Source organism: Notothenia rossii, assembly GCF_949606895.1.
Source record: "Notothenia rossii genome assembly, chromosome: 1".
Classification (NCBI taxonomy): Eukaryota; Metazoa; Chordata; class Actinopteri; order Perciformes; family Nototheniidae; genus Notothenia; species Notothenia rossii.
The window spans coordinates 54005304-54017449 of record NC_136912.1 but is presented as its reverse complement, the minus strand read 5'-3'; the positions used below and the strand labels follow the sequence as shown (position 1 = coordinate 54017449).

The 12146-nt window shown below is 42.9% G+C and overlaps 1 protein-coding gene across 4 annotated transcripts; it reads right to left on the bottom strand.

Moving 5' to 3' along the window:
• Positions 1-1701: 1701 nt before the first annotated feature.
• On the bottom strand, positions 1702-9508 carry LOC307024302 (zinc transporter ZIP3-like). Of its 4 annotated transcripts, none has more exons than XM_079658344.1 (3): positions 9429-9508; positions 8122-8376; positions 1702-4965 (listed from the first exon to the last, which is right to left on the bottom strand). In XM_079658344.1, exons 1-3 carry the CDS (start codon positions 9432-9434, stop codon positions 4216-4218), a joined length of 1011 nt encoding a protein of 336 aa, XP_079514470.1. In that variant the 5' UTR covers positions 9435-9508; the 3' UTR covers positions 1702-4215. The 4 variants fall into 4 exon arrangements, with proteins under 4 accessions (XP_079514470.1, XP_079514471.1, XP_079514468.1 ...); XM_079658345.1 differs by having other exon boundaries at positions 8122-8373; positions 9429-9498; XM_079658342.1 differs by lacking the exon at positions 9429-9508 and adding an exon at positions 8998-9397.
• Positions 9509-12146: the final 2638 nt, after the last annotated feature.

The following is a 12146-nucleotide window of genomic DNA, read 5'->3' as shown; positions in this document are numbered from 1 at the left end:
TCCGGATGTTGTCACATGCTACTCTCGTCTGTAAACAATAATGTATTCAAATAAACTGTACCTTCATTTAATATTCAGCATGGTAGTATCTCGACATCTATAGTTGTAGTGTTAAATCAGTAGCTTCGGTTTGCACCACTCCATATCATTTCGCTACTAAATTCACCTCTTCAGGAAATCGTATATTAGCCACATGCTAAATGCTAACCGTAGATGAAGGATTTTCAGAATAAAAGCTTAACTGCTTGTGCACAAGAATTTCTGGTTTTTCAGTATAAAAGAGCATTAAAACTGACGGCATGTTTAAACTACATTTCCCCATTAAAACATTGATTTTAATTTCTAACAACAACAAAAATAAAATACGCTACATGTATTTGTTATTGGCTATGGTAGGTTATTGGTTATGTTCACATAGCCTACTTATTTGGTTATTAAAATGTAAACCGATCTTTTTCATAAGGGTGTTTAAAGTTTTTGTACATGTAAAAACGCCACTGGGAACAAGCTAAACTAGTTATAAATATATTTATTCTTCACTGTCGGGTCACTCATTACTGGATCAGTGAGCTGCATGAGACGATACTGACAGGCTGGAGAGAGAGGGGGAGAGAGCGCTTCCGCTCATTTCTCCCGTGTTATTATCCAAAGTTAATGTAAACTTGAATAATGTACTTCATTTCAATGTAATAATTATGTTGGTTGTTTTTCGTGGAAGCACCAGTGAATGAGCCCCATTAACTGAGTTTTAAACATCACTTTAAATGGAAGATCCCCATAACCCACTCGATCGGTATCGGCCGATACTGACTCCGGCGATGGGCCCCAAAATTGGCGATCGGAGCATCGTTGTTGCTCTGCTTCTGTTTACATAAAATAATCAAGCTAAACTTTAGCAAGTATAATTGTTTAATTTAAACATTTACAAGAGGAACATGAGACAACAATGAGATGGCACAAACATTATAAATACAAAACTGTTCAAGATCAGAATATCAACACATACAACTATAAGAATGTATAGAAACAAGAGGACATGTTCAAATATATATGTCGAGTACCTTGAAAAGGCCCCGGTGTGATTATTGTAGACACAGCAGGTTTATTCAGAAATACAATTTAACACCAGAATAAAAGCATTAATATATATTAAAGTTCTTTCTATTTGACTTTCACAGTAGTTAAATTACCCACGACCCAGTCGGAACCTGAGACTTAAGTTGCACGTGCATTCGTGTGATTACGGAGCCAGAAAGCGATGCACGTTTACTCGCGATCGTGGTGCGTGTCACTACCCGATCTGTCCCCCTGCCCGATCGGTACTGCGCATGTGCGAGATGGTCCGCAAACCTGGAAGGACACTTGACACAGTGGCTTTTGGCAAAGCTGAAAAATAAAACGAGAGAGAGATGAGTTATTGTTATTACAACGTGACTTCACTATTATTTAACAACTCTTTTTATGGGGTTCTTTTATTTGGGGTTAAGTACATTGTCAGAATAAGTGAGAAATGGATTTAACTTCTGTTAGACAGCTATATGCCATACATTTTTGCATACATTCACAGTAAATATTTATTCAGTATGATAGCTGTCTAACAGAAGTTAAATTCATTTCTCACTTATTCTGACAATGTACTTAACCCCAAATAAAAGAACCCCATAAAAAGAGTTGTTAAATAATAGTGAAGTCACGTTGTAATAACAATAACTCATCTCTCTCTCGTTTTATTTTTCAGCTTTGCCAAAAGCCACTGTGTCAACTGTCCTTCCTGGGTTGTCTTCCGGAGTTCTCCAATATGGCGGACCATTTCGCACATGCGCAGTACAGATCGGGCAGGGGTACGGATCGGGTAGTGACAGTGCGCCGTGTATTTGTTTTACAAAAAACGGCGACGCAAATTAAGTTGTTTGACTGTGAGGTAAAAAGTTCGGCCAACCCGTCAACATCTCAAACGAATGTTCAAAGTGATTCAACTGATAAAGCGCAAGGTGAACCCGAACGAAAGCAAAGAGGAAATGTGTAAAGTCTTGGGAAGCGAAATATATATTAATATGTACATTCTGCTCTGTTGTGCATTCACTGCCGGTAAAAGTTCCTTCAAAATAAGAGTCCCGATCTTATTACTACCAAAATAAAAGTGCTAAACGAAACTTTACCATAGGAAAATATTGGCATAAAAATATAATCACTTCTATAAAAAGGTAACACATTTTAAACATAGTTACACATATTAAAGGTAATTTACAGCATTAATAAATAATATCTAATTCTTAACTGAATGGTTTTCATTTATTTAACATTAGAAATGTATTAGTCTGGCCAATCCAAGACTTCAATGCTGAAGGGCCAATGGATCTGTGGTGGGGGTCAGCACAAAGGTCAAGAGAACCCACATTTGAAAGGGAGTCAACGGATGACCAAGAAACTAGTGACTTGCTCAATTCATTTGTGAGGGATCTGTGAAGAACATGACAACAGCTGCACTACTGGTATTTTGTATACCAGCCATTGAGGGTGGACAAGTTTACTACCACTTAGGTTTCAAATAATTGTGTTAATTACTTAATGTAAAGCATTTGAACATTCTTTTGTGTCACATTTTCATTATTAAGTTGATGCATAACTGTATAGTATCTTAATTATTTAAAATATAAGGTGACTAAAAATGGCAACCATATTTTCAGTTTTGGCAACCAAAAGCTGATGCCTGGTTGCCAGCCTGGCAACCACTTTTAAAAGTCAGCGTTGTGCCCTGCCTAAGTAAAGGGTCTGAGTCCTTCGTCCTGCACTGAACCTTTGGATTGAAACATGAGGGATAACTGATAAAAAAAATATTGAGGAAATAAAAAGTGCAGAAAAGCCTTAAAGAGCAACTTACAGGTTAGAGACACCAGTGAATAAATGTGTAGGAAAATGATGAATACACTAGAAAATATATACAGAAATATACGATACAGTGACATCTGGCGTCGTTTTAGTAAGACATTTTCACTTCCGCATAAAAAAGCCTCCGTCAATCACATCCCAACATTGTAAAGTTAGCAATCATATATCAAGCTATAACTAAAGTAGTATTGATAATATAGTAACGTTACTGGCAGGACTGTTGATACTGATCCATAACATAAACTAATGCGCAAGTATCAGCCGTATCTCGCGTTACCTAATGCAACTCCACACTACGTCTTACGGTGCGGTGTACCGGAGGGGAGACGCGAGATACGGCTGATACTTGACGATCTGGCGGAGAAAGGTTGTGGAGCCTCCCTTGATATGCCGTTGTAAATGGCTTGATGGAAAACAGGTGTGTAGTCGGGGAGGGTGCACAGCTGATTGCAGCAGGTGAGTGGAGGATGAGCCGGGAGGCTCCAGCCACCACGCCCACACAAAAAACACAGACAGGGGGAAATAAACACAAAGTAGACGGCTGGAGCAGTAGGCCTACGGCCACCACAGCGTTACCTAATGCAACTCCACACTACATCTTACGGTGCTGTGTACCGGAGGGGAGAGAGAGAGAGAGCAGCAAGGGGGGGGGAGAGAGATGTAATACGGTTTCCTGCTAAAGCGGTGGAGAGTATGTGCTGCAGGGAGGTGGATGCACAACGCACCCAGGAACGAAAGCTAGCTCCGGTCCTTTTCCCGTGAGGGAAACTGTGGACTCGATGTCCTGACAGGCTGGAGTTTGTGCAACTTCAGCTCACCATGATTACAAATGGTGAAATGCAATGTAACATTACCGAAAAAATACCAGCTCACTAAATCACAACCGCTCAAACCAACTACAAACTACTACCGCGGATTGGGGAGAGAACGAGTCCGAGAAAGTTGCTCTCCCATGTGACGTAATATGACGCGTTTGACGTATGACGTTAAAAAAAAAAGCAGTTTGTAGTAGCAGAGCTCAAAACTGATCCTTTTCCTCTGAATTCGTGCCCTTATGTCTTGTAAAACATATCAAATCCTGCATTAACATTTTTAATTTTAATTTTCAGGCAAGGTTGAGATACATTCCTTGTTTATAAAATATATTATTTGATATATAGAAGTTACCCATAGTTCTCTTAACTAAACAGTTAACACTACAGACACAGCTGAAGACAATAAAGAGTTAGTTGAGCTAGTTAGTTGGGTTAGTCCAGCTGGTGCAGATTTGTTTGCCTCTTACATCTGGACTTTGCTGCCTTTATCGAGTAAAGCACTTCCTGTGTGTCACCATTTGATGAAGACCAGTGCAGCGAGCACGGTGTAGCCGAGGATGAGGAAAAGCACTTTGAGCAGCCGGTCCTGTTTGTCTTCCAGCTCTCGGGAGAGGATCTCAAAGAAGGTGACGAACAGGAAGGTGCCCGCGGCAAATCCCTGCAGCACCACAGACACCACGCTGCCCGCCAGCGTCTGGGTCGACTCGATGCCCATCCCCACCAACATCCCCAGCGGGATCATAAGGCTGACTGTGATGCCCAGCTTAGCGGCGTCCTTCATGCCAAGCGATGCCTTGGCCACGCTCACCCCGAGGGCCATTGTGGCCAGCGTCTCGTGCACAGCCACGCCCAGGAAGAGGCTGGTCAGCTTTGATCCATCGTCCTGCAGGCCAAGCGCCAGGCCCTCGAATACAGAGTGAGCAGACAGAGCCAGCACCAGGCTGGCCAGCCGCAGAGGCCCCGCCCCCACCAGCTTGGCTGGGCTGAAGTGTCTGTGCTGGTGTCTGTGGGAGCGGTGACTGCCCGCGCCCCCCAGCGTGCCAAGGTTAGAGGAGATGAAGGGCGTCTCGTACTCCGAGTCGCTGCCGGCCTCCGACCCGACGGCATTGAAGGTCTCCAGATCGATGAAGGAAGGCTTCTCTTTCCTGAAGGTGAGCACAGATTGCTCCACGAACACCGTGAGGAAGAAGCCGAGCATCATCATCGTCTCAGCCAGAGGATAGTCGCTGCTGATCTTCAGCTTCTGGAACACGTCGGCCACCTGAGGAGAGCACAAACTTAAGATCAAAAGGAGAAAGACCAGAGGCCTGTACGACGAAGCCGGTTCAACCTAACCTGGATATGTTTGAGTTACCCGGTTGACCTAATCCAAAACAAACGCGCTCTCGCTAAGTGGTCCTATGACACGGGTTATCAACTCGTTAACTCAACCCAGCCGTCCCCTATCTAGTTAGGTGCACGTTCACATAAAAGGGGTGGTATTTGGAGCGATCGACCAATCGGAATAATGGAGAAACTGTTATTTCACGGTGGAGGAGCAGACGGTGATCATGATCCGATTTGAAGATTCGAAGCACATAATTAAGGCTAAAAAAAGCAGTACCCTTGCGGCTGCTAAAAGTCGCCAACAATGTTGGCAGCAGATTGCAGACTCCGTGAATGCGTAAGTAAAATACGTATGTAACAGCGTGCACGGCTGAACATCTTTAAAAAGTGTATTGGATGCACGGCAGTTATGTACAAAAATAAATCCGGCGCTTGCAGATTAATTTGTTTGTTTATCGGATAAATAGTATCCCAAATAAAATACCAAATTGATCATTGAGTGACAGCCTTTTTTTCTTAATAATATCATCGCCCGATGGTCACAAGTGGACTTTAAGCCTAATATTTTTGTAATCCTTTTCATTTATAGCATTTTTTTTTATTCAAGCTGTACATGACTTTTTTTTTCATTTTTCAGATGTAACCCCAGCGGGTCTAAAAGGACCTAGAGCAGTGGTCACCAACCTTTTTAAGCCCAAGATCACCGACCTCGGCCTAGGTGAAAGGCGAGATCTACCTATGGCAGAATTGAGTGGAAAAGACGGCCCAGACAATGCTTCCAATTTGAGGCCTTTTATATAGGCTATTTGCATCTGAATTACTCTTACAATGAAGGCTCCATAATCAGCTCACGGCATATAGGCAGGGGTAAAGTGCTATTGGGGGACGGACCTCACCTCCTCAAGGGGGGTCCGGGGGGATGCTCCCCCGGGAAGATTTTTTTTTAAATATTGAAGTTGAAAGCATAAATCTGGTGCACTTTGAGAGCAACATGAAGAGATCTATGGATACCTCTCTCAGCACCCATATGAGACAGAACTGTAAACAGATTTTCTTTTTCTTTATGGATATTTTACAAATCACATTAAACTGTATTCTTGTTTTACTGCCATATAGTAGGCTATTTCATACCTGTTTTTCATTTATTCTCTTATTGTTTGTATAACTATAATGATGATATGAAGGTGTGCCGCGGAAATAATCTTTTGAATAATTTGTGACAAAACTGTTCTAAACACTCAAGAGTCCTTTAGCTCAGGGGTTCCCAAACCTTTCAGCCCGCAACCAACAAAATAACAGTGCCAGAGACTGGCGACCCCCTGTCGACAGGGGGGGGGGGGGCATATCTCTCAGTAGCCAACAATCTGTGAGTCTGTTGGCTCGGACATAAACTCGTGTTTAAAATAATACTACATAATAAATGTAGTCTACATTTCATAATAAGAGGTGTAAAACGTGAGAGGATTTTAAATCGCATTTGAACTAAAAGCTTATACAATTTGTAGTTGTATTTGTATTGTTGATTTAATTAATTAATGTGTGAACGAGGCGATATAGAGAAGGTTAAGCTGTCATTATTAGGCTTTAATTTGTTATATACTGTTGGAATGGGTAAGCAGGCCAATTGTTTTGGGATATTTGTGGAGTTAGGTGGTCCATGAGTGTTTTTTATTGGTTAAGTGGTCCTTGGTATGAAAAAGTTTGAGAAACACTGCGCTAGTGGATTGTCAAAGGGGGAGCCTTGTTGCGGGGAAATTATACAGATGGCTAGTCCGCCCCTGAAAATTTCTATGCAAACGTTATTATTAATAATAATAACATTTAAAAAAATTATTTAAAAAAATGAATCAATTTTTTTTATTTTCCATTTTAATTTTGTAATCATCTTGCGACCCCTACTCGGGGTCTCGCGACCCCGCTCAGTCTGACAGGAGAGGACTCTCCTCCAGCTTGTAGTGGAAACAGCGCCTTATGTCCGTTAGTGCAGCTAGCTAACCAGATGCTAACATCACGGTCCCCGCTAGCACCGGTCCCTCTCTCTCCCTCACTCCCTCTCTATCACACTAAATGCGCTATCGCCACACACACACAGAGCCGAGCTTGAATGACACAAGCACACGTGTATTTCCATGCAACTCTCTGATTGGTCTGGTGTGTTGCCTCTGTTGCGTTCACTGAACACGGGAAATTACAGTCCTGCCGTCGTCTCTTGTGTCATGATGAGGTTCACGTAAAGTACGGTTAATGTATTATATTATTGAGGTGTCTCAAATATACGTCAATCAAGTGGCACCTGCTAACGGGGTGGTGGATGATAGGTTTACATCTAAAAACATATTTTTCAAACATTATTATTTTTATTTTATTTTTATTTCTTTTGTTACTTTTTTTTTACGATCCTCGATGCCCCCGCACCACACTCGCGATCGACCGGTCGATCGCGATCGACTGGTTGGCGACCACTGACCTAGAGCATAAAAACTTTAACTATAAGTATCTGAAATAAGTATGTGTACCAATAACTGTATTGCATTGTTTTCTTATGCGCAATTACTTCATACTGTCTTTGTCTTTTTCGTCCTGCATTTATTGTGCCTCTCTCAGAAAATAACAGGGCCCAGCCTGGTACCCCCCCCACCCCCAGTCAAATTGGTCTAGAACTGCCACTGCTAAACAAACTGTAGTGTATGCAGTGGGTGTTTCTCAATGTCGATGACGCTTCCTTGGTAGGACATGTCCCTCCGAGTCAGGTCTTTCAGAAGCTAGGCAAGAATCCTTCCTTTCATTCGGAGAACGAAGAATGGGACAGGCTAGCAAGTGTGTGTCATATGAGAGGCCCCGTCTTAAATTTACCTCCAATTATTTTGGAAATTGGTCCGTGCGCAAAGCATTGTGGGGATTTTAAGACCGCGGAGGATACACTGGTGCATCCTCGAAATGTCCTGCAACGAAGGATTCAGTCCTTCAATTCCAAGGATCCTGGACATTGGAACAGTCCTTCGGCGGGACTCGATAACGTAGCATCCTTGAAATAGTGGCTCTGGAGGAGCCTTCCTCGACATTGAGAAACACCCAGTATGTGTGTTACTACCTTCTCTCTGACGGCGGGCAGCAGAGCGTTGAAGCACGTGGCCAGGAACACCCCCCCTCCGAAAGAGTTGCAAAGAGACAGCGCTCTCCTGTACCTCAGGGCCCCGGAGCCCGCCTGCAGGAGGCGCACTGGGACCATCACGCCCGCCAGCATGAAGCCGAACAATCCCAGCAGCCCGAGCAGCTTGGCCACCAGGATCTCCATCCTGAAGCTCAAACACACAGCCTCATCACACACACCTCCACTCTGCTGCTGCTGGGACACACAGAGACATGGGAGTATGAGACATTAGATTACATCAGATTCTAAAGTCTAAGATAAGATGTCCTTACAGCAATACAAACATTATGGAAACCATCAACTACTTAAAGGAAACATACACCGGGTTTGGCTGTTTACACCGTTTTGCCCTATTATACCAATGTCGTGTTTCAAGTGATAAATGACATCAAGTTGCACAACAAAATCCCAACTTCCTGTGAGAAACTTTAAAATAAAAATATAACCGCGAATCATAACCAGTCTATGAATACATCTCCCAAATATATGTATCTTTAAGTAATCCCTCAGATTTGTATAACATCAGTATTTTTACGTTTCTTCAATAAGCTAGTCAATATGCGGTCCTCGTTAACACCGAGCACCGACCGCATTGAGCACTTCCGCTCTTGTTCTTGTTAAAAGCAGCTTGCTTGACGGAGTTCCTCTCATTAGCTAGCTGTCGTTAGCCCACCGGCAGCTACACCTGAACACCTGAAATCCAAAGTTATAAATGAAAGCGGTGGTGCTCATCTGTGTTTTAGACTCGAAGCTGCGTCCTCGACTAAACATAAACATTTTAAACCCGCAAAACATTAGTCAGCGTCATGTGTTTACCAGTGCGACCCTCCGTTTTCTCTCCATACATCCATGTTTCTCTCCAGCAGGGTTATGGCTAGAAAGGATCCGTCTAGTGTAAATATGACGTCACGTTCTCGTTGTAACTCTCGTTGTAATCGGAGCGGCTCGGAAACACATCTACAGCAGTAACATGATGCAACATACACATTAATGCAGCAGCAATATTAATAGAGAAAATCAGACTTAATAGTAAAACACTGCAAGGGAACATTTTATTGCACCAGAAGCTATCTTGGGACTCTTACTGCGACAACGTTGACTTGCCTGTGAATAAAAAATAAACCATAGTGTTGGTGATCCTACAGTGTTGTCATTCTTCTTTGAACACCAACAAGACCGCTAACACCCTATTTCAACAATCACACTCCCTGTCATTGACATAATTAATAGATAGTTTAGCTTCTCACCATCATTTGCTGTGGCCAACTGATGTTAACGATCGTAACTGAAAGGCTGCCTGCCAGACGTAAACATTCAGCCACGTGACATTCAGTCAAACTCTCGCGAGAGTTTTACACAAGACGGATCCTTTCTAGCCATAACCTTCCAGCAGGTGCATGAAAACACTTCCTCATTGACATCACGCGGCCTCCGGGCGTTGAATAGTGGAAATGTTAATGACATAGGTGAGTATGAGGTGTGATTTGTGCCAATGTATGGGGTGTGACTTGAGACAAAGAACATAGAACTAAGCTGACTGAGCGGAGAACTAACGTGTCAACGTGCGCCAACGCCTCCATCAATTTTGAATGGGTTGACGTAGCATACAGGCGGCGTCACGACGTTGTCAGACGTCAGACGCATGGTCAGACGTCACGGCGACGTATCATAGGTGCGCTCATAGTACGCGCTCACGTGGCGGCGGCATATGAGGTTTGCGGCGTTGCTTAGAAAGTGCTTTGTTAGATATGCCTGTTGATAACGTACGTGTGGATAAGCATGTGAATAACGTACGTCTAGCCTCCGTTAGCATGTATAGTAGGCTATCTGGTACAGGGATTAATACCAGATGTGTCTAGCAGCTCTCTCTCTCTCTGCTCGGGAACAGCTGATTGCTGCACGGCGATCAGCTGGCCCTCCGTGTGTGTGTGTGTGTGTGTGTGTGTGTGTGTGTGTGTGTGTGTGTGTGTGTGTGTGTGTGTGTGTGTGTGTGTGTGTGTGTGTGTGTGTGTGTGTGTGTGTGTGTGTGTGTGTGTGTGTGTGTGTGTGTGTGTGTGTGTGTGTGGGGCATGTTTCGATTGCCAGTTTGTGGCTTGTATGTCTTAATTGTGAACGCAACGCTGGCATAATATGATGTGGCCTGCTGACATGGCATCTAAAAAACACACAGGACTAAAATAATACGTGTTTAATTCAGCCCAGATGCGGTGACTGCAGGCCAAATCCATTAATGCGGCATATATTTGTGAAGTTGTTCAAAGTTGCCCCGTTATAGAGAACCGCAGTGACGCGTCGTAAAACCGGGAAGTCAACTTCTTCCGGTTCCTTCTTGAAAAACCAATGCAAATTCTCCATAGGATTTTGGAAAATAGCTCGAAATAAGGTCTGTGGTTGACACATTTAAGAGAGGGATCACGTTTTGTTCAGCCGGATAATCTCCACATCTCAACCCTACTTTTATAATTTTTGAATCATAAATCTAGTCGCCAAAAGCGAAATGCTAACGTTATGGTATAAACGAACTACAAGCCAGTACAGCAGAAGGGTCGCACGACTTCAACGTCACGCCAACTTAAGATCGTTTCAACTGACTTGCACTGAAACTGCACTTTGAACACTTTAAATATATTAACATTTTAAACTGTATACCCCGGTTATCTAGGCCCTTTTTGTTTTGTTTAATGTGTACCACGTTTATCTAGGCCCTTTTTGTTTTGTTTTATGTATACATGTCACACTGTGGGAAACGATATTTCGATATTTCTGGATGTATAACACATTTAGAATTTTTGACAATAAAGCTGAATTTGACTTTCGCATGCTTGCATATTTTAACAAAGCTTTTAATTTTAGCCACACTGAATTTAACTAAAAGTCATGGCTGTGTCAATTACCAGTCTGATATCGTTTTACAAAGATAACAAGAAGAGTGTAGATAGAGGAGAGAACCACTAAAAGTCAGGACACGTAAAACAGTGCAGCCTAGATGAAGGTGTGCTTACCGGTGTTGTCAGGGCTAGCATGAGGGACAAGGTTTATAGTCAGGGGTGCACACAACTTTCTCAGTGAGGTACTCAGATGAGTACCTGGAGTCAGTGTTTGGTACTCCAACTTCTGGCTCCCCTCAAAGTTCCCATGAAGCCCTCTGTATCGCGAATGTCAACGGGGGGGGGGGGGAGACCACAGAGCGTGTGAACGTTGTGATCAGCTGTTTTAGCGCAGTGCTGCTGTACAGGCCGACGTTAACAGCAGCCCTGTCTGTGCACACGGAAACCGACTGTCGTCTTGGGATCTAACCGCCTTCTGGAAAAGCTTCACAAGTACGTCGGTACGCAAATGCGCTTTGTGACACAAGTGACGGTACGCATTTCAGATTGTTGCCGCGCATGCGTACCTGCGTACCACTTATGTGCACCCCTGTTTATAGTGTCGGTGAGTAGTGATAGCAAGAGTACCGTTAACCTAGAGTTAATTTATTCACATTAATTCCAATCAACAAATCAATTGTATGTGTCACATGAAATCTTTATTAGGCAAGGCAAGTTTATTTATATAGCACTTTTCAACACAAGGCCATTCAAAGTGCTTTACAAAAATGAAAGACATTAAGAAAATTGCATTTAAAATCAGTCATTAAAAAGAAAAGCTCATAAAATAAACATTAAAAGAAAAAATACATCGATAAAAGTTACAGTGCAGTCTAAGATATGAATAGTTCAATTAAAAGCAGCGACAAAAAGAAAAGTCTTCAGCCTGGATTTAAAAGTAGTAAGAGTTGCAGCGGACCTGCAGCATAATAACTGAATGCTGCTTTACCATGTTTAGTCCTGACTCTGGGGACAGAAAGCTGACCAGTCCCTGAAGACCTGAGAGATCTGGATGGTTCATCATTTAGCAGGAGGTCAGAAATGCATTTTGGTCCTAAACCATTCAGTACTTTATAAACAGCAGCAGTATTTTGAAAT